General features: G+C 42.4%; 1 protein-coding gene across 2 annotated transcripts; it reads right to left on the reverse strand.

Annotated features, from left to right (window-relative positions):
* Positions 1–15,648: 15,648 nt before the first annotated feature.
* Positions 15,649–22,698, reverse strand: cibar1 (CBY1 interacting BAR domain containing 1). 2 transcript variants are annotated; one of them, XM_030410775.1, is made up of 9 exons: positions 22,518–22,552; positions 21,429–21,663; positions 21,247–21,315; positions 20,102–20,203; positions 19,781–19,786; positions 18,929–19,033; positions 18,522–18,635; positions 17,456–17,575; positions 15,653–16,105 (listed from the first exon to the last, which is right to left on the reverse strand). In XM_030410775.1, exons 1-9 carry the CDS (start codon positions 22,547–22,549, stop codon positions 15,980–15,982), a joined length of 909 nt encoding a protein of 302 aa, XP_030266635.1. In that variant the 5' UTR covers positions 22,550–22,552; the 3' UTR covers positions 15,653–15,979. The 2 variants fall into 2 exon arrangements, with proteins under 2 accessions (XP_030266634.1, XP_030266635.1); XM_030410774.1 differs by lacking the exon at positions 17,456–17,575 and having other exon boundaries at positions 15,649–16,105; positions 22,518–22,698.
* Positions 22,699–25,481: the final 2,783 nt, after the last annotated feature.

Below are 25,481 nucleotides of genomic sequence, written 5' to 3' on the forward strand. Positions count from 1 at the left end.
ATCTGCAATCTATCTTTATCCAGCTAAATTCTCTTGTCACCGGTTGATCCTTTAACCTGATGCCGTCGATGGATTGTTTTACCAAAGAGCCGCTTTGACATTGTGTTTACTGACGAAGAGGAATGACGTGTTGGCCCTTCTTCACCAGCAGCCCGGAGTTAAATGCCCTGCTCATCGACACTTCAGCAGAAGGATCTTTGGCTCAAACCGAGCTGTCGCTGTTGCGTTGAAATGACAGCTGCTACTCTTGCTGATCGTCACATCTGTAGCTGACAGTAGTCGAGTAGTAGACACGCTGTGGTTGGAAGCCTAGCAAGATCCCACCTCTCAAATCCAGCTGCCTGTAGAAACAACTGTTCTCGGTTCACCAGTTGAAAAATTGAACTGAGCTTCCAAACCGTGATTCAGTCCAGTGAGTTGGACTACACATTTGCGAAACAGATCTTGTGAATGAGCTGATTCTGATGATCCAGTACACTGAAGAAGAACTGCTCAAGATGGCCCACATACGGGCCCAGGATTGCCTATCTTTGTATTAGCGCAACAATAATGTCCCCCCCTGCCTCTCTGTACATACCTGCCTGTTAAAAGACACACTAAAAGTCATATTACCACTCGGGCAAGACGACACGACAGGATAATGAGCACTAGCCAATTAACTTGCCAACGGATGCAGCAGCCCACCAGGATGTAGCCCAGCTTGCCAGATGGCCGGCGGCCTACACGCCAGCCTCAGTTTACAATTTTATACGAACTGTGTAGATGCTGGACGTAACCCAGCAGAGAGACGTGTTTTTCCTCACAACAAAGGTTAGGTTTCATGTCATGCAAAAGAGGCAGGGCAGCGGTAGAAGTCAGTCCAGTTTTTCAAAGCCAGATTCCATAATTACATTGCAAAAAAACCACCATCGCTCATTTCTGCGCTTATTATCTCTTGAATCTTTATTCGTCACCACGGGACAGTAATCACGGACATGTGACGATTAAACAGTATGACTCCCCGGCAGCTTTAGACTGAGCAGAGGAGAACCACTGAACAGATGACCGGCTTACATCCTGATTATAGGAGGGGCAGACATCCGTATGTCATCGCATTGGGGAAGTGCACTGACTAATAGGCTGACATATGTATGCTTAGTGACTGTAAGCGATCTTGGTACCAGGCACTGGCTGGTGTTTGTGTGGTCGGTAAACACAGGATTCCCAGTGGCCAAGGTTGTAACAGTTACGGTGGCTCTGGATTGGGGGGGGGGGGGGGGGGGGGAATGTCACTGCTTGACACAGATCTGAAGTCAGCTTGCCCCGCACTGAGTTTCCACAACAGGAGTGGAAAATGAAAAGTCATGAGAATCTGGTTGGTGTTCCCTGACACTCCCACACATGCACCTCCTCCCGTTGGTTTTTCTGGTAAAAAGCCCTCCGACTGTGGCCATGTCAGTAAACACAGGTTTACCAGGAAGGCTAAGAGGATATTACCCCTTCACACACACACGCGCACACACGCACACACACACACACACGCACGCGCGTTTGTGCATAGTTCACTGTTGACTCTTCTGCTGACAGGGTTACCTTGTTACTGACACATCTGTTTCATCACCCATCCTATTTGTCTTTCGACACAGGTGTTCTCTTTCCTGTTTGCTGTGGTTGAGTCGGGTTTTTGCTGCAGGTTAAAATAAATCACATTTCAGATTCACAGAGCTCACAGTTTCGTGCAGGAATATTGCTTTTGGAGATTTTTTCTTTCTGTAGATGTTGCCATTTTGTGCTTCTGAGCAAAAAGTAAAGTAGAACAGCTGCAGGCCTTAGTTTCGTTGTACTTTTAGTTTGGTCATTTTAATGTATCTGTATCTGTGTTACCTTTTATTTTGTGCAAGCCACCATTTTGTACACCATGATAATTTGAACCGGTCGTCATTTTGCTCCATAGTTTACATTTCCACCTCTCAGACGTGTGTGCAGATGAAAGCTCGGGGCTTTCACCTGGAAACCTGTGGCTTCCAGAGGTTATGGTTATGCAGGAATGCAAGCAGACTTACAGGCTCTTACAAGTTGAGCCAACACCTATTTAGCAAGGCATTTTCTGCGTAACATATGACCTTTTCACATGGGCCCAAATCCTCTGGTAGCTTGTCATTACAAACTGTGATTAAACCCTATTGAAAAGGTTCGGCAGGATTTATTTCCGTGCCCCGATGTGTTTTGCTGAGGTGTTCTTTTAAAGGAGTGCCACAACTGTTTGTGACCTTTATCAGCGTGTTGCTCAACATCAAATGTAACAGAGCGTTGTGCAAGCCCTCCAGATAAAACGTGGATGACATTGGTAGAAAATATAAAGAAACAAAAAACAAGTGCACTAAAAAAACGTCGCTAAAGCACAACCCCCCCCCCCCCCCCCCTTTTCCTCTTTCTTAGAATGTTGCTATTTGCTTTAGGCAAATGGGTTGCTGTTGCACAACACACACACACACACACGCATGCACGCACGCACACACACACACACACACACACACACACACACACACACACACACACACACACACACACACACACACTCACACACTGCAGTAAACACTTTTGGGTAAAGCTAGCTGAGGCACTTCACTGTACTGCATGATTGTTAAACAGTACGTCTTGAACCATCTCACGCACCATGATTTTACTGAAATGAAAAAGGGGAGACATTAATATCCCCTGTTTACTGTGTCGGAACCCATTTCTGCCAGTTAAAGAAAAAAAAAGAAAGTCAGATGAAAACTAAAACAAAAACATTCACATGGTAAACATCATAATTATCATCTAAAAATAAAGGTCAAAACTATGAAGATAAAATAAAAATGAGGAGAGGAAAAGTCATAATTTTCAGATTAAAAAAATAGAAATGATCATAAATATAGGATAAAAGTGTGAATTATTTATCTAATAAAGTTGGCTTTATCTCATGATTATGTCTAACCACGAGAACATTCTCCTGCCGCCCACCCCCCAAAGCTTGTTCTAATATATTATGGCTTAAGGTATCTTAATACTGTTTGTGTCTTACAGATAAACTGCTTTTAGCTGTTGTTATTCATCCTGAAATATGCATTTGTAAAAAAAAAAAAAGAAATCTGGTCCAGATTAGCTGCCCCTGGGTGGACCTACTCGTATCCAGTAGCTTAATGATAGGTGGTCCTCTGCTCCATATTTAATGCCTGGTCTTCAGATTCATGGAGCTGATTTTAGTTGTAGCTCCAGGGGATATGCACCTCCTGATCCACCTTGGATTACTGAGAAAGAAATGAAAGTTGCTTTCACAGCAGCTCTGGGAAAGTCCAGACCCGAGTCATGGGGCCTACTGTGTCTACGTAGTCAAGATTCCATATAATGGCTCTAATAGCGGTTTTGATATAAATTTAGCCTTTCAAAGAACAAACCTAGAAGTAGAAATCCACTTAAATGGAAATCCCCCCCTCTTCACATGTACCAGATAAAAAAAGCAAAATCCATACTCTGAATTTAGCTTCTATGTCCTATTCCAGCTTCAATTTCATTCCCTGTACCTAGAAAAATAAATAAATAAATAAAGAAGGGAGAGTTGATTTAGCAGTCCAGAGATTACCCGCTCACCCTCGTATCCATCCCTCCACCCTTCACGCTTGGTCCTGCCCTTGGCCAGAGTAGGCAGTTTCCCACCCCAGGCGTTTGCCATATGTGAGTGTTGGCTCGGTCCCTCATGTGAAGGTCAGCCCTGACGAGACATGTGAGCCCCAGATTGTCACCCCTGGGGTTGCGAAGCAGGGCTAATTGACTTTAAACCAGGCTGCATGACATGCATCAGGACACAGTGACTGGAGAACTTTGGCACAAAGGACAAATATACAGAGGGATGTGGTCACACAGTTAAACTTCCCCAGTACGACACCGATGATAGACTGACTGTATTTCAGAGGAATTATACGTTGTGGCTACAAGAAGAAAAATAGATAAAATGTTTTATTAGAAGTATTAAGTCGTTATACAGCTGTAACAGGGGAATCAGCTAGCATGACTCTGGCCAAAGGTGACATAGCCTAATCTGCCTTGCTAAAGCACATTACTAGAGTGCTGCAGGGATGACGTGTTCTTGGACGCTAACCCCGGAGTTAGCATCACCCTGGATCCCTAATCAAAAAGCCTGTGTGATTTTTCAATTGGAATTTGGGTTATTGTTGGAATAAGCTCTGTTGACGACACAATATATGTTTTCTTACAGCAAGATAGTCTTCATAGTAGAATCTACAGAGGAAGCGACGCCAAATAAAACTCTTGTGAGTCTATAAACGAAAACTGTGGTTACATTAAGCATCTTACTACTCTAAAGTTAAACCATACTATACAATGTACAAGTTGTCAAGTTAAAGTTATTATAGCGTGCAACCCAAGTCCACCTGTAGTAGACGAGTGTCCGTGTTCGGACGTTTAATGTCTCCGACGACCGCTGTCGTCTCATTTAGCCACTAGTGAGCAACTGCCTTTTTAAAGACACGCAAACAAATGTCAAACGTGGGATACTGACGGCCGTATTTTGTGTTGTGCAACACAATGTGAAAATCTTTTAAGCTTGTGTTAACCACAGACCTTATTTAACTGAACACCCATTCAAAACACCCATTTACTCCGGATGTGCAAATATGCTAACGTCAGCATTTACTGGGTTTTAGGACGTCATTCCTGCAGCGCTTTATTCTCTTGTGAAATCTGTACAAAAAAGAAATGGCAAAGTTGTGGTCTTATAGGGGGATATGTGCAGTTCCGGACTTCCAGCTTTAAAGGTGCATGTAGGTTGAATTTGTTATGGCTAAATAGAGCTGTTTATCCCTGCTGTGCTTATGCTAAGCTGAGCTAAATGAATGCTAGCTGTACTTGGCTTACAAAAACAAGAATTGATCTACTCATTGAACGCAGGAAAGCCAAACATATTTCTGTAAATGTCTTTTTATTTAATACTCAAGCTTGCGTATGTGTGCTTGGCGCGCACATACGCACACACACCACACAGTAATCAGGGAACACTTCAGTTCTCTTGAGCTTAGAATAAAAACCCATTTCACACAGTAAACCTCAGCGTTGATAAATCCTCACACGATCCTTATTGCCCTGCCTTTCCCTCAACATCCTGTGCGCCTTTCACCACTGTTGGGCCATTTAAGGACAAATCATTGTGCGGAGGCGAGCGCATAAACGGCGGTTTGCGTCGTGTTTGATGAGACGTCCAGTCGGGGCTGCCCGCTGATGGAGACGGGCCAGGGGGAAGCATTGTGCAATCAATGGACTCGCTTAATTACAATAGATCAAACACAAGCTCCATGGCAACCCTTGCCACATTTTCCAAAACAAAGGCCTGCGAGGCATTCAGCATGTGCGGCGGCTGTGACATGGTGTTACGCACGGCTGACACAGGGACGATTAGCAGTGGCCCAGTGTTTATTTCTAGGGATGGTTGCACGGTGGTTGCATGCTGTCATTTTGAGAGTAGTCGTCGGCACATAGGCCATGCTATATGATATTAATGAAACCTGCCATAATCAACATTAACCAAACCACTGGACTGAACAGGCTCAAGTATAGTGTAAACCATTTTTTTAAGCCGTCCTGGTGGTGCAGCTTTATGGTAGGCGATGTTTAGTTAGGACAGAAATATCTCAATCATTACACAATAGATTGCCAGGACATTCTGTAGAGTCATTCATGGAGCCCAGAGGGTGAATGTGACTTTGATTATCCCCTCAATTTGCATCCAGCTGCACCAGCAGGTCAAGTGAGTCACGTATCAAGTGAAATAACTCCAGATCTATTTGATAGATTGCCATGAAATCTTGTACAGATGCTCATGGCACCTAGACGTTGAATCCCAATGACTTACTATAAAGGTGCAAATGTGTAAAAATGTACCACCTGTTGAATTCATATGCAAAACAAATAGGAAAATGAAAACTTTAACTGCTGCCAACTGTAGTGGCCGCTACCTAGTTAGCTCAGTTAGTGTTGCAGCTACCAGTCCATACAAGAATTGTATGATTTTACACTGCTGGACCAGGGTGTGGCTAACTGGTTAGCATGCTAACATGATTTGGAACACAATACATATATATATTGACATCAAAACTGTTATTTCCTCACCCTCTGTTGCTAATGTTAGGTAAGTTATGCTAACAAACTTAACTAAGAGGGTGACCGTCAACATTATGCCTGCTAAATATCAGCATGTTCGAATTTTCAGTGGCAGCATGTAAGTATACTGATGTTAACATTTAGGCTCAAGCACTGCTGTAGCTAAGTACACAGAGCTAGCATGGCTATATGCTCCGTCCGCTGATCTACCAGTAGTTCACATTCTGTATGAGCGGGTTCACAGTGACATCCATCTGTATCTGTTCAAGCATGTAAAATATCTTTATCTGTGGCCCTACTCAGTATGGAGAAGGATTAAACCAGAAGTGGGCGTTAATTCGGTTTAAACTAAGCCTGAGATTGATATGGGTTTAATGAGAAGTTGCAATCTTTAGTATTTGTTAGAAAAGCAGTAGCATGACAGCCCCGAAACTGGGCTTCAGATGAATATTTGTGATCATAATGTAAAAACTCTTTACAGCAGGGCTAGATTACATGGAAAGAGTCACCTTAACTAAGCCAAATGTGTTTTTTGAGCCCAGCCCAAATGTGCATTTTGTTATTTGGTGGACAAACAAAATGACTCAACTACCTTGTGTTCATTGTACAGTGCTAATTGATAGAGTTAGGTATGTCTTTTTATTTATATTTTGGTATTTATATGCAATTGTTTGGTTTTGTATGTATGGGAAAAGTACAGCTAACATGTATTTTTTTTTAATAAATATATAAATATTGAAATTAAGTTTTAGATCTGAGATTATTTTAGATTTTAGATTCTTAAAATATTTTATTCAAACATTGTTTAATGTGGGCAGTAGAAGTTCTTCTCCATTTGTCCGGGCCCCTAGAGGCTCCAATAAGTGAATAAGCTTCACTCTTTAGATAAATAAATAAATAAATGAATACATCCTTTATTGGGTATGAGGATTTTCCTTCATGACCAGTACTCGAAAAAGGTACATTAATCGGTACTGGATACTTGTTTCAGCCAAGTTCTTGCAGAAATAGTCCAAACATCTCACAAGACAACAATAAAAGAAGCATTTTGGAATTTCTCTTTCAAATGAATAATTGTTTTAAATAAATCGCTCTCAACGTATTGTTGTTTATATTATTATTAATATCTATGTAACACAGGAGAGTTTGTGTACTTTCGAATGATGCTACGCTACTGCCGGTGCACTTGCCTGACAAAAACGATTCGAAACACACTTCATCTCGAACGTGTACTTTTCCCTTGACAACACAGAACTTACTGTGGTGTTCTCTGAGAGAGTCGTGACAGAGAAAGACACCCATGCTGGCCCATGCTGTCCGTCTATCAGCTAGCAGCAGGCCACCGGCGACGGGGTCTGTCTGCTTCAGACACCAGATCTAGTAAACTCTCCGAAGTTGGCTCGCGCATCCAAACCACGAGCCAATCCGCGAGAACAAATGTTAAGTGCAAATAAAACTCTCCGACTCAAATCCTCATAACTCTCTCCGTCTCTGCACTGCTTCGTCTCTCTGACCCCTCCGTGCCCTTGTTTATTTATTCCTCCTTCTCGTTCTGTTTTCTCAGCCCGTCTTCCCCCCTCTTCTTCCTGCCTTTACTCGCTCTCGTCTCGAATTAGTGTCAAATTCCCCAGTGTGCTTGTTATGTTTGTTTTCTAATGCCCTACCTGCCAAATTACAAGTATCCTATTCTTGGATGCCCTCTATCAATTCTCGTTCATGTGTAAGAGGGCAGCTCTCGGACAGTAAAGTAGCTGTGTGTGTGTGTGTGTGTGTGTGTGTGTGTGTGTGTGTGTGTGTCAGGGCAGGTCAGTCATGAGAGCTGGGAGCCTGCATTCCTCTGTGCAGTACTAAATCCTCATGGGATAGACCTCATTAGTGGACTAGCTGTTCCCAGGCTGTCTCAGAGCCACTGCTACAGTGTGTGTGTGTGTGTGTAGGTGAAAGTGTTTGTTTACGCGTTCACACTTATTTATTTATTTTCTTCCCGTCGTTGTCTTCTTGCGGCAATTTGTATTTATTATTTTCTTTTTTGGCGAGAATCTTCCTCTCTGTTTCTCGATTCTCCCACTGCATCCTTCCCTCAGACAGGTTAGACCGTTGTAGCCGACTTCCCTGCCTGTGTTTTGACATGTTGTGCGATAACCACCGCCGGGAGGTCGGCAAAGACTACAAGCGGATGAGATGCACTCAAGGGACCGGCTCGCCTGATGGACCCTCTTTCGACCATACAGATATCATAAATTCACACACACACACACACACATGCTCCCCGTCGTCTCTTTTTTACCATGCTGTCATGTGCTAAAGTGTCCCTGAGAGACACTTAACACATCACTCAGTGACTATGCGGTTCCCGACATAGATTTGACCCCCCGCGGTTGACCCGAGCCGGGGCCTGACAGCTTCTCATGTCACATTCTGTCTTTGGTTTCATTTTAGTTTTTTTTTTTTTTTTTTCAGCCCGGGGAGAGCGAGAGGAGGATGAGGTGGGATGGAGGGGGAGGGGGGGGGGGTTGTTCAAGGGAAAACGCTCTGTTCTGATTTTTGAAAATGTGGAAGGAGAATGCTGTCTTTGTTGTGCAAGAGGGCAGGCAAATATTTTTCCCTTCCACTCCTCGTGACCTGGTGTGCGCATTCGGCCACTTCGCACTTTCTCGTGAGTTATGGCTTACCTGAGACACGAAGACCGCCGCAGCCCTCTGCCTTCTGTTTGCAGAGAAAAAAAGGCCACATTTCTTTTATCATAACACGCGCCTGTGAGAACTGACAATGTATGTCGCCGCGGCACTGCTGTATCCGCTGTGCTCTCTTCCTCTTGTGTCAGTCTTGGCTCTACTATGAAAGCAAGATGAACAACAGAGAAGAGTCACCATGTGCTCACAGCCTGTCTTGTTTGTCTTTCTGCCTCACATCTTCTGTCCCTGAGTCACAAGAGGATCTGTTACCGAGCGAGGAACAAGCACCAGGTGGCCGCGATCCGAACTACTTTAAATAAACGCACATTCCGAGATGAAATGCAAATGACGGAGCAGGTGGCGTAGCAGGGCTTACGTTACCCTCTTCCAACGTAGCGTGAATCCTAATCTTGCTCTTGTGTTTCTGGTTGCTGTTTTGTTTTGCTATCAGCGGTAGCTCACGTGACTTTTAAAGAAGCACTATGCAGGAATTTTAATCAGAAGAGAAGGATGATCACAGACTGATTTGGTTTTCATTGCTGGCTAAACTAAATAAACAAAGTGACCTTAAAGGACAACACATTTTCATACTGTTGTACTTTGTCTCTCTGTGGCGGACCCTGCCACCTTTCCAGCTTCAAACAAAGTTCTGGGGACCATATTTTCCTCCGAGAACAGCTTGTTTATTCAGTTATGGAATAAATAAATAGGTCTGAGTTAGTTCGATATCGTGAACATCAAAACATTGCCTTTCTTCAATTTCTTCTTCAGACCCACACACACGTGAATCTGCGGCCAATGTTCAGAAAAGTTTTATGGCGTTGAAAACTAATTACATTCATAACCATAGTTTGATATTGTGATGGACTATAGCAGAGATCCAACGAGGCTAATGGGCTGCGAGTTACGACTAAGGAGTGCAGTGTTGTACGAGGAAGTTGTTCAACTGTAAACACACTCACTGCTCACCTGACAGGATTGGTCAACACACACACACACACACACACACATTGGCTCATAATGACCCTCTCTGATACCAGGTCGCTCGCTTATGAAAGGCACTGGACAGAAAAACAAGGCAGACAAAGAAACACACACACACGCGCACACACACACACACAGAGCTACACACCAAGGCTAAAAGCGACAGCAGGCTCCCAACCGGTGCCCGAGCCAAGGCCTCCCTCGCTGATCACAACACGGCTCTCTGTCTGATAAGCCTTTTTTTTTTTTTTTTTTTTTCTTTTTTGCGCAACACATCCAAGCGTGCGCTCTTTCTCTCTCTCTCCTTCCCATTCCTTTGAAAGCGGATGATTTCGAAATCATCAACAACAGCCGCGGGGCGAAGGTGGAAGGGGGGTTAGATTGGCAGGCGGCGCGTGAGGCCGGGGCTGGATATCAGGTGTAACGCATAAGAGATACTCGCTGAAAAACATGCACGTGAATGTGAAACGCGACACAGGGACACGCACGCTCTCTCAGGCGTTCTGTGAGCTTGTGTAAGAACATTTACACGACACTCATATATATATATATATATATGTTCTCCACATCTAATACTAACTATGAATGTGACTTTGAATGATTTGATAAATAACCATACATCAAAATCAGTCTGTAGAGAACACACACACACACATAGACACACACCCACACACACTAGGTTTTTCACTTCCCTCTTATTCTATGCAGGCAGTGATTTATGCTGAGCGGGGATATCCAAGTGACGCCACTATCAGGCACTGGAAAGTAAATAAGAAGTCACTTTCTGCTTCATCATCATCCGATCAGATGATATACTGCTGAAGGGCACCCCGGCGCAACTTTGACACACACAGATTTACAGCACTGTACGTTTGTTTCTAGGCACAGGCGGCCCTTGATTTACAGTAGTACCTGCGATCCCGGAATGCGGCGCAGATACGGTACAATAACTGTTATGACTTACTGCACTTGACAACAGGTACACTGGGCTTTTCATGTCGGCGCGTAAATCATCGAATCGGGAGGATGAGCAGTGGCCGCGTACATGACGGGAAGACATTCCTGAGCAGCTCGAGGCCTCCTGGGCCGGTGAGGCGGACACGTGAAGGGAACCGCACGCACACAGCACTTCTTCAGTCACACAGAGACAGGCAGTGTTGCTTAAATATATGATGTGTAAGAACTCTGCGTTAAAATGTTAAAACAGGAATACACCTTTGCTCTACATCTTGGTGGGTTGTGTACTCCAATAACGCTCAAAACCGGAGAAATCGAAAGCTTTGCTCACAGTAACGATTTCACTCGGTTGCCTGACGCTACAACGCCCGGGACATTGAGGAGGGAAGTCTGCGAATAAAACTAAAACATTACCTCGACCGTTAACGTTTGTGCCTCAGTCAGGTCGGATAGATTTTCCTCAGCAGTGGTGGTTGTTTAATGGTGTTCACCACCAGCGAGGCAAGTAATGTTGTGTTTATTCGTGCAAACTGCACAAGTGTTTATTCATAACAGCCAGATTACTGTAAATTAGCCGTAAACTAGCAAGCAAAGACACCTGTCAGGGGTGAGGGGATCTGTGTGTCTGCATTCAGGTCCTTCATTGAGTGCTCCGGTTCTCTTTCGTCCCTTCCGTGGATCTCTGCTGCAGTCAGCTTGATAACGGGAGCGAAGATAATTCTCCTTTTTTTAATCCCAAAAGTTGAAAAGTAACCTCTGGGCTCTCCTCCCGTCAGCGGCCAGGCCCCAACTCCACTCGGCCTCCCCACACAGCACCGGGCAAATGTCATTTGTTTTTGCTTTGATAGAGAGCCCCCTAGTGGCAGAAATGGCATTTTGGCATTGAAACGCACATGAAAACAAAACCCGGAGAGGGGAGTAGATGTCAACTACTTCCTCCTGGGGAGAGAGGAATTCCATACCTTTACCCTATTAATCTTATCACCTAACTGTTTAAAGGTATTTGAGCTTTTCTGGAAGAGTTTTGCAATGGAATAAATGTTTTTCTCTGTTCTCTGTCATAATTTTGTTATTATTTTTAACGTGAGGTTAATATCTGTTGATGTAGTTGATGTTCATGTGTATAAACTAGGGCTGTCAAAGTTAACGCGTGATTAACGCTCGGTATTTTAAAAAAAAAAGAAATGCGCATTGTATGATTTACGGCCGTCGATGGCACCTGTAGTCTTGATCCAGAGGGTGGCAGAAGAACAAGAAAGGGAATCAGAAGAAGAAGAAGCAGGGTTGGCGGTTCGGTAAAAACACGGTGGACTGAAAAGCGAAAGCGAAAGGAAATGGAGAAAGGACTTATGAACGGCAAATTTACTTTAAAAAAAGATGGTTCGGTCCATAGGACAAAAGTTATCTGCACGTACTGCCGACATGAAATGAGTTACCATTTAGGTACATCGAGTCTCAAATATCATTTGCAAGCAAAACACATGGCAGATGCAGAGAGCCCACCGCCCCCCCCCTCGCCAAAAGCAGACATCACCATGTTTTGATCCCATTTAGGGTGAGGGGATATTTTTTGAGCCTTTTATTTTCCTGCATGATTTGAAGTGTTGAATAAACATTTTCATAAAGCAAGCATATTTGCCTGACCCTAACCCTTTCTTATGTTGTTAAAAGTATTAAGAACATAAAAAAAAATACATTAAGGTACATTTAGAACAGAAAAAAAGTGCCAAAAAAATTGAGATTGATATGCGATTAATCGCGAGTTAACTATGGACAAAATGCGATTAATCGCAATGACAACATTTTTTCGTTTGACAGCCCTAGTATAAACACAAACTGGCCATTGCAAGCTCATACTTACTTTTGTCATTAAAATCCTTTCGGGGAAGTTCTAAACAGTGTTATCACTTTTCTCCTCTTCAAAAAAGATCTACGCTGTATGTTTCTGTGACGCAGTGTCTACGATCGTTGAATAATTCACGTGACTCATGTGCTACACATTACTGAATCTTTGTGTTGTAGTGGATTAAATATGTGCTTTGAAAATGTGTGTTTTTTTTCTCTACTGTGTCAGACAGTGTTTTCCAGCTCTGTTCTGAGAATGGATGGCAGATCACAACTGTCTGAGTAACGATGTGTTTGCATCTGCATACATACCGCTCGTCCTGCCTTCTGATAGTTCATTTAACAATTCCTGTGATTGGATATTTTGTCTGACCCTCGCACATGCTCTGACACATATGCTAGAACAGGAGGGTGGACATACATTCACACATGCACACATACGTGTAACCTTTCTCGCTGGTGTGAAATCCAGGGATTGTAGCAGGGTTCATAGTTCTTGGAACACCAGCAACACACTGCCGGTCTGCCAGAGGAACCACAAAGGGTTAGACACACACACACACACACACATGCACAGAAACATACACACGCCACGGCAGCACTGTCAGTGAGTCAGTGTGTGAGTCACACCTCGGCTATGCTGCCTCTTGATTTTATAACAGCCGCCAGCACGGCACTGTATTTAATATTCCAAACAACTGTACTGTGGGACTCTGGCATACATATATTAATATATGCATACATTGTGCATGTACGGTCTACTTTCACACACATCTGCACGCACACGATATGTCATTTGGCCCAATACGCCTGCACAAATGAGATCTGGGAGTTACATTATATTATACTGCAGATGAGTCAGAGGGGGAGAGGAGGGATTCCTTACCTCTTTGTGTGTCAGATCTATAGGAGAGCCAATCACAGGGTGCCGCACCACAGATACTGACTACATTAGATCTGACCTATGAATCACTCTTGCAGGAGAGCTTTAGGAGGACGAAAATATAGAAAAAGGTGTGTTTTTAAAATGTCACACCATGACATGTCTCTTGAGTATACGTCAGACCTTGAGGTGGAATAGCGAATTTCCACCTGTTCGGGACACAAAAAGGCTGATAGGGTCGATCAAAAGGTCTGACCCGCTTGCGCCCAGACTCGGTCAGCTTACGTTTGGTGTTATTAGTGAAAAAAAACTGCACTTTAATGAGGGTGGAAGGCAGAGTGACTCACTCACCAAGTCAAGTTTCAAATGCTCAAAATACTTCACATGTCCGGATGTTTTGGTCTCGCTGTTCAAAGCTCCAGTTTTGTGGCTTTCAATATGCAATCAGTCTGCTTCTCTAGAGAGGTAACTGATAACAGGCACACACACACACACACACACAAACACATGCTGCAGCTACCTACAGGTTGAAAAGAACACAATGTCTCCATATCACAGGTTCCCCAATTTAAAACAGCTCAGGTGAGAAAACCTTTAAACGTCGCCCTCTGGTGGTGGCTTAGGAGACAACTTCAGTAAGCGCATGTCCCAGCATTTCAAAAGGAAAGAAGAGAAAAAGGATTATTTATTCCCTTTAACTTTTATCTTCGAATTTCCCAGTGCGAATTACTGGCGATTATGGAATAAAAATCTACAGAACCGTATTTGAGGAAACGAGCAGTTTTAACAGTTTGATGTTCAAAAGGGAGAGGAAAAAAACCTGTGGCGCACGAGGAGGCTTCTGTCAAAGTAAGATCAGTGGCACAAGGCTCGAGGGAGAGATACTGCAGAAAGCAGCTGCAGGCTGTGCAGGGGCTGACGTGTGCCCTGGATGATGGATTTGATAGGAGTGGCATGACGCTGAAGGGCAATGAGTCAGAGTCAACGATAAGGACCCGGGGTCCTGACTGACCTCTCTCAACTGTCCCCCCTCCCTCCACCACCACCCATCCGCCTCCTCCTTTCCTCTCACATCTGGTTCTTTGCATGGGTATCCTTGTTTGTTTTGCATCCTTTGTTTTTTTTTTTTTTTTTTACAGTCAATGACTCATAACTAAACCTTGCCTGCTTTTGTACCTATGACTCTTGGCAGAGGTGAAGATCTTTTCTTTTTAAGACTTCCCTCACATGATCCCTTTCTTCATGTCTTTTCTCCCCATCCATTCTTCTTGCTCCGCGATCAGGGAGTGGAGCCTTTAGGTTCATCTGTGATTGGAAAAACTCTTCTGACTCACTCGCAGCAAACACACACACACACACTTTATAGGCGGTGACTCATCGCAACACGGGCCATTCAGACCCACAGCGCACCGAAGTCAAACTGGTATGCGAGTGTGTGTTTGTGCGACTGTGTTTGTGTACACATTAACCTTTATATGCATTTAGGTGTTGTTGCGCAGAGGGCTGATGACACACCACCTACACAGCTTTTATCTCACAGTCACTGAGATAATCAGCGGTGCTGTAGGGGAGGTTTCAGCCCTGATGTTTGTTACATCAAAAAAAAGGGGGGGGAAAAAAAAGAAGAAAATCATGCTTTTACTCTTGCTTGCATGATGGCTCCATGGATTTGTGCATGTGTGTGTAAAAGTGAATGTATATTTGTGAAACACACACTGATAGAAACCTGGAATATGCTTTATGTGTGCAAGACCAGGGGCGGAAAAGCATTCAGCGTGACACGGGCAGCCGAGGAATGATAAATGTGTTGAGTGACTCATGCTGGAGAGACATAGGAGCCATCAGCAGACCGAGTGGCAGCAGCCTCCGCTGTGACAGACAACACATACTGTAACACACACACACACACACACACACACACACACACACCTCCAAATAAACAAAGATAGCATCGTGCAAAATGTCCCCAGCTTCATTTGTACCACTTTTGCTTGTCTGTGGAAGAGATGAGTCACTTTCAACCGCAGTCGTCACGCAAGTACTGTCACTGATTCACACTCGGAACAATTTCTAAAATAACAATCAACCTCTCCGCTGCTATTTCCATGCAAAGTGACTGAGGGTACACTGTGTACTTATTATAGTAAAGCATCTCACTGGAACAAAAGCTGAATTTGAAAACAGACATTTTTTTATTTATAAAGATGAGTAACATTTTGTGATAAAATTCACTGATAACTTAATATGAAAATGCACATTTTGGCATCGTGTGTTCTATAAAAATATAGCTAATGCAATAAAAAGCTGGAACTTCGACAAATCGTTACACAATTACATCACACCACCTACGCTACAATACTGCTCAGATCACCTGCGTGAGGTGAGTTTGGCAATGACACAGCTTTGCTTTCACGAGATAGTTAAACACTCACAGATCTTCCGATATCACCTTTGTTCCAGACAGACAAACACAAAAGTAAGATTTAGCAAAAAAGACAAATTAATTTTCATCGTCCGTGTCCTCCTCTTCGTCCTCATCATCCTCCTCCTCCTCTTCAGATTCATCTTCATCCTCTTCGTCCTCCTCTTCCTCCTCCTCTCTTCTCGTCTGCCGAGCCCTTTGTTGCTGTGACAACAAATAAACATGCGGCTAAAACACTTAGCAGGTAGTCATTAAGTGCAATTGGTGCTTCCGTCGAATCGGTTCGCTTCTCAAAACATTTCTCTTTTACGGAGGTTGCGGTTATGAGCAGAGACTATACAGGTACAGGCGAGAACACACGCTGAGCTAGATTTGTCCACAACTGTAGTGCAAAACTATATGAACATTGATGTCTCATGTGAAGGACTGCCAAGTTCATAGTCTGGCATGTGTGCAGTCTAATGCGGCGTGCCAGAAAATAGCCGGTGGTTGGAATTTCCTTGTTGAAATTTCAAACTTCCGACCTCCAAGCGTTCCAGGTGCAGGATGCCAAAAGTTAACAAAAACTTGGCTGACTGTATCAAAATGACGTCCCTTTGGCAAGTTTACACACAGTTAAACCCTAAACAGTGCAGCTTCCTTCCTCTAGAAGAGGAGAAATGATGGTAGGGTAACAGACGCCATTAAAGTTTTTATTTTAAAGCACTTTCATACTTTGAAACGTATCTAAAGATTCTATTCACAATACTGTCGTCTATGAATACATCCTACCCCCTACCCGTGGGTGCTGCCGTTGTTGTGTGACATCAGCCATCTGCTTCGTCATTAAGTCGTCAAAGTTCGACTTTAAGTGGCATTTAATTGTACATTTTAAAGTTGGAGGTTGGAAATGTTCAAGTTTGTCTAGAACGCAGCATTAGAATAACACTTTCTCATTAAGAGTTACTCCAGTGCTCCAGCCGGGTCTGCAATCCTCTTTTCAAGCCTGTTTTCTGTTTAGCAGTGATTGCATCTTCCCCCCAGATAAAATCAAACCGAAGTTGTGTCGCAAGACGCGTCTGAGGCAATCTGTGTCCAAAAGCTACAATCTGGACATCTCTAGATAGGAGATATGACGTCTGAACACGACCTACGTGACCTGAAGGAGAAGGCATGTCAAAGATATCAAATGATACTCCACATTTAGTGAGAGAGTGCAAGCAAGCTGTCCAGATTAATTCACAAGCCAGCGATGCTGGTGCTAACTGAATGTGAAGAGAAATGCAAAATGTCAGAGACATGTGATGACATGTATGGAAACCCAAACTGAATGATGGCTATGGTGATGCTGCACAACACACTGGCACGACTGATTAGAGTAGACTATCAAAGTTATCGAGCACCAGACTCTACTGGTATGAGGAAGACTGCTGGGGTTTGTTTTTTTTTTTTATTTCATGATCACAATTAAACTATGTGTGCAACTGTCAAAGATAAAACTCATTGTAATAAAAGGATGTTCTTCAAACGGGAAACTACTGGGGAAATTCTATTTAAGTACTGTCTGTATCTTACCTGTAAAGTCCCTGATGTACTCAGGAAGGAGCCGGTCCGATCGAGGGAGGTTTTGGAATTAGCTCGCACTATGTCTAAGCGTGACTGGTAGTCAGGGGGGTGCAGCGAACTCCTGAACACCTGCCAAAGACAGTAGGCGCTATGTTTTTTCCAAGGAGAGACAGAAGAATGGAAGCATTGCCTACACACACAGCCACTGGCTATTTTAAAGAGTGCACTGGTGTGTGAGTGTAATACAAGAGAACTGTGAATGTTTAACCTGACTGTAAAGTAGAAGTGCACAACTTGAATACTCTACATTGTACAACCTGGAAAATCCAGCAGATCAACGACTGGGCCGTTGATATTTCTTCAGTCACACGTAAACAAGGCGGCTCAGCAGGTACGCCTCTGATAACAAACTGCCATTTAAAACCACGCTGATGAAAATAAATTCCGCAAGAGCTCTCGATCAGGATAATCTTCATGCCTGTCATTGTGCCTTTTTCGGATGATTCAATCTCCCATGCTTTGTTTGGTGAGTCATTGAAAAACAGCTTTGTCTTGCTGAGGAGTTTCGCTTCAATGTGAATGGAAGGGAGATGATTCAGTGCAAAAACACACAGATGAGATGGCATGGGGCGGAGGAAAATAGCAGAAGGGCATCTGCAGGAAGAATCTCGCTGTCTTGAACACCACTGGTCCTTTGTTTTCTCACTACTGATTTTGTCTCTCAGAATAGTTCGTCAGATCTTTCAAACCAAACTGTATATAGAGGAGTCAGCATTACTCTGGGGTGTGCACATTGGTGCCGCATGTTTCTCCAAAGTTACCACATCAGTTAAAGGGTGCGGACTCAGGAGTATGAGCAACAAGATGATGAGTAATAACACCGTGATAGCTTGGATTAACCACAAGGTTTATCAAGTGCACAGCAGAGGGTGTGCTTAGAAACTGACCAACTTTTAACCCCAGTCCAATATAAACTTTAAATATATATCCTCTTACTCTGAGTGACACATCTATGAACACAAACGTGCTGATGCTAACAGGCTAATTTTAACCACTGGGCGGAGCATCGGCCTACCTCCAGGTCCTCCTCCTCATCCACACTTTGAATGCTCTGGTAGGCCAAGGTGTACACCTCCAAGGCCTTGGCATGGAACGCCATCTCCACTGTCACAAAGTCACCAAAGATTTTCTACAAGCGAAAAAAGACAGGGATGATATTTCAGTGCTGAATAAGCTTTGTCACTACCTAAATGAATCACTGCAGCCAGGTGACCAAATGACATGAAAAAGAGCTCTGAAATGACAAAACAAGAATGGTTTCATCCAACTGAAGGAGGATCAGGAGGTGCTGGCAGGTTTTAGAAAGGTTTTCTAAATAACCGGTTTCATTTCACTGTCACCCACAGCTTCAACTGACATGGTGTCTTTGCCACAACTGAAATTTTTAATTTGAGGTTGAATAGAAATCTCGGAGTGGCAGACCTTGATGTCCCGGATCTTCTGCTTCTCAAACTCGTCTATGGTCTCCTCCAGCTGCCGGGTGGTCCGTGTGGCATCCAATGTGGCTCTGTGGAGCTCACTTTCAGCCTGATTGGGAGAACACATGGATATACAAAAAACATACAACAAGACATATCGAACCACAGTGACAGGTTATGGCCAAAGCTTTAGTAGTGTAAACATAAAAAACTCTTTCTGTATAAAATGTTTTTTCATGGATGTGACTGAGAATAATTTGGGCTACTCATTTGTCCACATGTAACTGTTGCTACTACCAGCCATGTTTTGACAAGTTATGTGAATATCCTGGAAGACAAAAACAGTGGAAACAGCTTATTTTTCTTCTTTGGGAGTGGATACAGCTGGGCAGTCATGTGGAATCACGCTTGGTACGTACAAACGTATTCAGAAAATGTGTTTACAAAAAAACTGGCAAAAAACACCTCAAGCTACATTATAACGTTTTTGCTTGAGTAGTTTCAACTTTTGCTGTTTCCATCAACCTTTTCAAAATGTACATAAAAATACATTGTTGGAAACACTGTTGGTACCATGATTCTACAGAAGAGGAAAGCAAAAGCGTTTCCACACTTATGTGTCATGCACAGTATTTAACACCTTCACTAAACACAGAGCTATATAAAATGCTGTTACTTTCATTTGCTATAGGCGCTGCATGCTCCGACAGTTTTCTGTAGCTCTGCTAACTGAGTATCCGCTGAAGTCTTCTACTGGAGTCGTTACGACGGAAATTCAAAGTAATTGTGAAATGTGCTTCATCTATGTGGCCGTACATGATGATGATGTTTAATGATGAGATGCACGTGGACACACCTGAGACTGAAGGCTTGGTCAAGGAAACACCAAAGAACATGAGCCTGTTGTCAGTGTTTGCTCTACTCCTGCACATGCATGCTGATATACACACTGTAAATGGAATCAAACTGTTCTTGCACCGAGTAGTTGGGAAGATACCACACAGTAAACCTTTTCAAACTAGACAGGGAAAACATTTAAAAGTTTGTATTCTTGTTTCAAAATGGAGTTATGCAAGCTACACCCAAGACCATCCCCAGCACTTAAAAAAGTATGTAGCTGGGTTGTTACGTTTAAAGTCTTCTGTCTGTTTGATATTTAAGAAACATTCAAGGATACAATGATCTGCCTGTCTGAGGGGTTTCTCTGTCTGGTTCTCTCAAGCTGAGCCATCTGTTTGGCCTCTCTGTCTCTGGCACTCTGAGTCGCCTTCAGATCCTCCTGCGTGGATGCACAAGGACACAGTAGTCATGAGGAGAATCAACAATGACAGTCAATTATTTATAGTTATGTGTCTGTCTTTCAAATCCTGAAAGACGTAATCGAACAAACATTTGGCGTAGCTCTGTGATTCCCGGATAAAGATCAAGAATTCCCTGTTGTGCAGATTTTTGTGTTGTACCAAGTCTGACACAGTTGGATAATTCAAAGGAAAGATATATTAAATAATGATAAACTGTCTGAGCATTGTCAGAAAACGGAATATAGCCAGCTTGACTTTATACACAAATAACTTCACAATCATTCTTGAAGTTGACGTTTCTTTTAAACAAGCTCAAAAGCGTATCATGTATTTTTTTAGCACTTGCTTAAAAAAATCTATAAGGTTTGCAGTTTGATTGTATTTTAATTTTACAAAAAAGGAGGACGAAAAAAAAACAGGACTGTTTTGACAGTGACAACACAGAATCATGACTGATTTAATTTACGATTTTACGCCCACCACAAAAGTCAGAAAGGAACTACCAACTTGATGTATTTTTAACCAGAAAATGTATTTTAATCCTGGTTAAAACAAGATACTGAGAGGCGGAGAGAAGTACAATGGCACAAGAAAGCTCTAATTTGCCAGAGGGATGTTATCATTACATCAATACTGCCCCCATGTGGCCATGCAGGGGTAACAACACTAACAGTTAATTGCTCTTGTCGGACCTTGGTCTTATTTTGGTGACACAACTGCTGCATCCTTGAGGACCAGAGAGAATTTAATTGTGAAACATGACCATCAAAAATGCTGCAGTAGCAAAGGTGCACCTTAAACACAACTATATGGGGATGAGCCAAGCCAGGAAACTAAACTATTTCACTGTCTTTGAGGCAGTTATCCACCATTGCTGACATTTAAAGTTGACATCCGCTGCTGCAGCATTTTCTGCCTTTCTCTATAAGAATAAGACAGAAAAGTGATGTCTGTGCTCTGATAAATTACACAAAAATGTTGCTAATTAGAAACAGCGGCTGCAGCTCAGAGCAACACTCACCCTTTTACGTTTCACTACAGCTCCATAGCTTTTTAATGGCTCTATGACTTTGGCTTCAAGTCTTTCCACCTGTAGGGCAAATCATTTAGTGTTAGGTTTCACTAACATATTTGGACTGTTTCTGTCAATGTGAAATAATGACTGAAGAGATAAAAGCAGACAATAAAACACTGTGGTTTAACCTCGGCTTGGCGGTAGTCTTCAACCTTGGCCAGGTGGTCAGCAAACTGCTTCAATCCACTCTTCAGGTTTGGCGTTTCTGTGTCCGCGTACGTTCCGATTTCCCGAACTAGGACGTCCGCCTTGTCCCGTAGCCTGGCTGTTTTACGGACGTAGGCAGCAAAGATTTGGCACATCTCTCCAAAATGTTTCTCCACATTGGTGATGTTTTCCTGGATCTTTCTTGTCTGGGTGTCCCTGGAGAGGGTGCAGGACACAACTTGTAAGGTACACTGATTCTAGTATATTTTAAGGAATGAAGGCGTATTTTGGTGATTACTGGGATAATAATCTTGAATCACAATTATTTTAGCCAGGCTTATTTATGTATTTTATTTGTGGAGGGACCATGTACAATATTAAAGTGTTGCCATTTAATGTATTGTACCAAAGTTGGCTTTGAGCTAATTTACATCTGCAGTCCCTTTTAAACCTGACAAGAAATGTCAGCTTTATTGTCCCTGTTTCCTTGTCTATGTAAAGTTGAACAAAGGTAAGTAAAAGTCAGGAAAGACCTATTATGTGCATAAAAAAAAGGATGAAAAATAGGTATATATCATATCTACAATATACTGTAGATATTCTATATACATATATTCTCTCTCTCCCTCTCTCTCCATATATACAGCAACGAGTAACAACACCTATACAATGTGTATATTTAAGAATTAATAATCATGATAATAATAAAAGTAAAACCTTTCCATTCTGTGTAGTAAAAGCTATCAGACTGGCTATTATTATCATGTAACGTTAAGAAAATAACATTTAACATTTTCTAGGATGTAGCGTTTGCATTTACGGTTTTATATGAGTATAAACGGAAATCATACAGAGAGGTCATTTTGGAAATAATGTCAACGATATTCTTATCATGGTCCACTTAAGTCTACTGTTTACACCTGGCGTCTCTCATGAAGTACGCGGTTAGCTTGTTGTATCTGTGCTTCGTGGGGCATGTAAACACAAGTTAACACAGCAGCTAGCTTGATAACCTCGCTGCTCTTGGTTGTTTTCAATGTTAGCGTTTTGACGCATTGGCTGTCTCTTACCTCGCTCTTGCATCGGGAGTACGACTCATCATTGCAGAAAGTCAGCTCAAGTGTTTTCAGCCAAGTGTGTCGGGATTTCGAGTATCCAGATTGAAGATAACTAGCTAGCTGCTTTGCTTCTACTCTCCCAGGCTAGCAGCACGCCAGCCAGCCGTTTCCATGGAGTCCTCGACATTTCCGCTTGAGGAATGCATGCTGGGAGATTGAGTCATCAGTCAACCCTAATTCTGTCGACCACTTCTTCGCCACTTTTCTCCTCTTTAGCTTCGACAGAAAATGAAAGATTTGAGCTCTAAAGTTGAAGGTGAGGCAGTATAGTTTGTTTTAATAGCTTTGGTTGTTTGCTAATGTCATATCACATTAGAAGTATCTACATACATACACTTTAGTTTGGCTAGTACTTGCTTATCCAATTACGATGATACATACAAAACATATGATGTATTGCAGTGGATTAAACTAGCCGACAGTATAAAACAACCTTCACCAAATACAACATTAAACGGCTGTATTCTTGTCAATCCAACAAAAATAATAATCGAATCCTATTATAACTAGTACAGCAACTTCTGAAAGCGCTTTTGATTATTTATGTATATCTTCCTGATATTAGTGGACTGGACTGTATTAACACCACACTTGAATCCACACTATTTTACAAAAGCTCTCATTCACACAATCACACTCATTTACAACGTGATGTGTGTAGTGTGTAACTGAGACCATGACTACATCTGACAGGTTTTTTTTTTTTTTTTTTACCTATAAATGTTTTGGGCTGGCACCCAAAATGAAACAGCCACATACTGTCATTAATTTATGGCCATTAATTCCTAAAAAAATAACGTTAAGCAAAAAATAGACTCTGCTGAATTTTTTGATCTCACTGATGCATTTTTTGTTGGTCTGCTGAGGCTACATTTCAACTCTGATCCAGCGAACAAAAGACTGTAAAAGCAGCTGTGAGATCTTTATCATCGTGCCACGCGTGTTGGAGATTAACCAAAACATCTAACAAGTCATTTGATAATCTTCCTGGTTTCTTTCCGGGACAGCAGCGAGTGAATATCCCAGCTGAAAAAAAAACCAAAACCAAAACAAATATTTGGCTGCTTTCTATGGTTTCTATAATTCCCCAAATAGATCAAGGTACATTGCCTACATTGCAACAAAGAGAGCCACAAATAGTCCTTTTCAACAACAGCTTGACTGTTTTTGAACTGGTGCCAAGAGCAGACTTTGTGATCACTGAAATGAATGGAGGCCTCATTGTAATTCCCTCCTCTGTGTTTGGGAATGCATGAATGTCACCAGCTGCCACGTCTGCTCCTCCGTGGAAAATGTCCAAAAACCTTAATTATCACGCTTAATCATCCATGGGATTGAAGCAGGGGAGATCCCACTGTAACAGATTGGCGATGTAAAACACGGTCATTGCGTTGAGCTGTGTGCCTGGAATCCCAAGAGGGTCCGGTTTATACTCTGTGGTACAGCTGATGCTGGTATAGATTCATTTCTTTGTTAAATGCTTCTGATATAACCTTCCTCCACTCCGGCTGATGGCTCATTACACTGTGTGTGTTTTTTTTTTGATAGTTCAATGAAAATACCAGCTAAGTTTAAATAAGGACGTCTGATGGCATGATACTATCACACATTCAAGTGACCTTACATCCAGCTTTGGCCTCTTTAACATTTGATTAAACAGTCATCAAGCAAATTTACATGATACAAGGTAAACTTTATTGTCATTCAAGACCGTACATGAACACAGCATAATGCAAAACTGCCAATCATAGAACATGGATAAAAAACATATGTAGAATGACACTCAGTAGAGTGCATACCTCCATCAAGGCCCAGCAGTCCCCTTTAACTGATTCAAGTCTAGTCCAATATCAAACAAAACATAATCAGGTTTGCTAGATCCAGATTTTATTTGGATTAGCATCAAATTGTACTTAATCTTAGATACCACCCACTTAAATAACCCTGCTCTTTTCATCTAGATCCATGTATTATTTCCAGAGAAATTCATGAAAATGTCAGAAAAACGCAAATTCTGGGATCTGTCCCTTCATCTGGATCTGATCCAAAAGTTAATGAGGTTGATTCTGTGCTAAGACCCATCCTCCATCCAAGTGTAGTGCAGTGTTGTCTCAGTCTGGAACCCATTGCTGATGACAATTTAGCCTAAGAAGGCCATGGCGAATGTTTCAGGGCTTCTGGTGTAGCCAGCGGATATCTGAATAATTGTTATCAGGACTTCTTCTTTGTTTTTAGAATTAACCTGCAAGAAACACCATTTTGTTATTTTGTTATTTGTTATGCAAATAAAACCAAAAAAAAAAAAAAAAAAGTCAAATTGTCATCATATGATAATTGATGGGTCCAAAGATTGTATTCTGAACAATGCGTTTCGCCTCTTTTGCTTTCCACGTGGGCTGATTACCTGGATGTGACCAAAGCCAGCTCACTAAGAAACCAGAACACATCCAATACCAAAAGCTTGTCCCTTGCCTACAGATTTGGGATTCATATGCAGATATCTGTTTATAGTAGTGTTTCCCACAAATAGACTTTACTTGAGTGGACACTCCTCAAGCGCTCAAGTATATTTAAGCCTACCTAAAGTATGCCGTTGTTTGTGAAAAAGGGGTTAATAAATCCCCAAATCCCTGTTTTATTATGAGACTTAATTAAAAAATCTGCTTATGAAGAACGTCAACAAAGGTGGGGGCAAGCCATTGTATGTGAATTAAGATCGACAACCAAAGCAACACTATGTCAGCAAACTTTAAATGCAATCCTGAAAGGATGATTTTTAACGTCTCATTCTAAGGTTGTCAAATACTGCAAGCTAAGCGCTTCCAGAAAGTGGAGGTTGTGCATAAAGTGCAGCTGCTCAGAAATGTGAGTTTTTCTAAAATCAGGTCTTACACTGCAGGTTCTCCTCTCTGAATT

The sequence above is a fragment of the Sparus aurata genome, chromosome 3 (assembly GCF_900880675.1).
Source record: "Sparus aurata chromosome 3, fSpaAur1.1, whole genome shotgun sequence".
Taxonomy (NCBI): domain Eukaryota; kingdom Metazoa; phylum Chordata; class Actinopteri; order Spariformes; family Sparidae; genus Sparus; species Sparus aurata.

Bases quoted from the DNA above. Each gene is read 5' to 3' on its own strand.
- cibar1 (XM_030410775.1), bottom strand. From the start codon at position 22,549: ATGATGAGTCGTACTCCCGATGCAAGAGCGAG. The intron at 21,316-21,428 runs GTTAAACCACAG...TTTGCCCTACAG, and splicing joins AAGACTACCGCCAAGCCGAG to GTGGAAAGACTTGAAGCCAA. The intron at 18,636-18,928 runs GTCTGCCACTCC...TTTCGCTTGTAG, and splicing joins AGAAGATCCGGGACATCAAG to AAAATCTTTGGTGACTTTGT.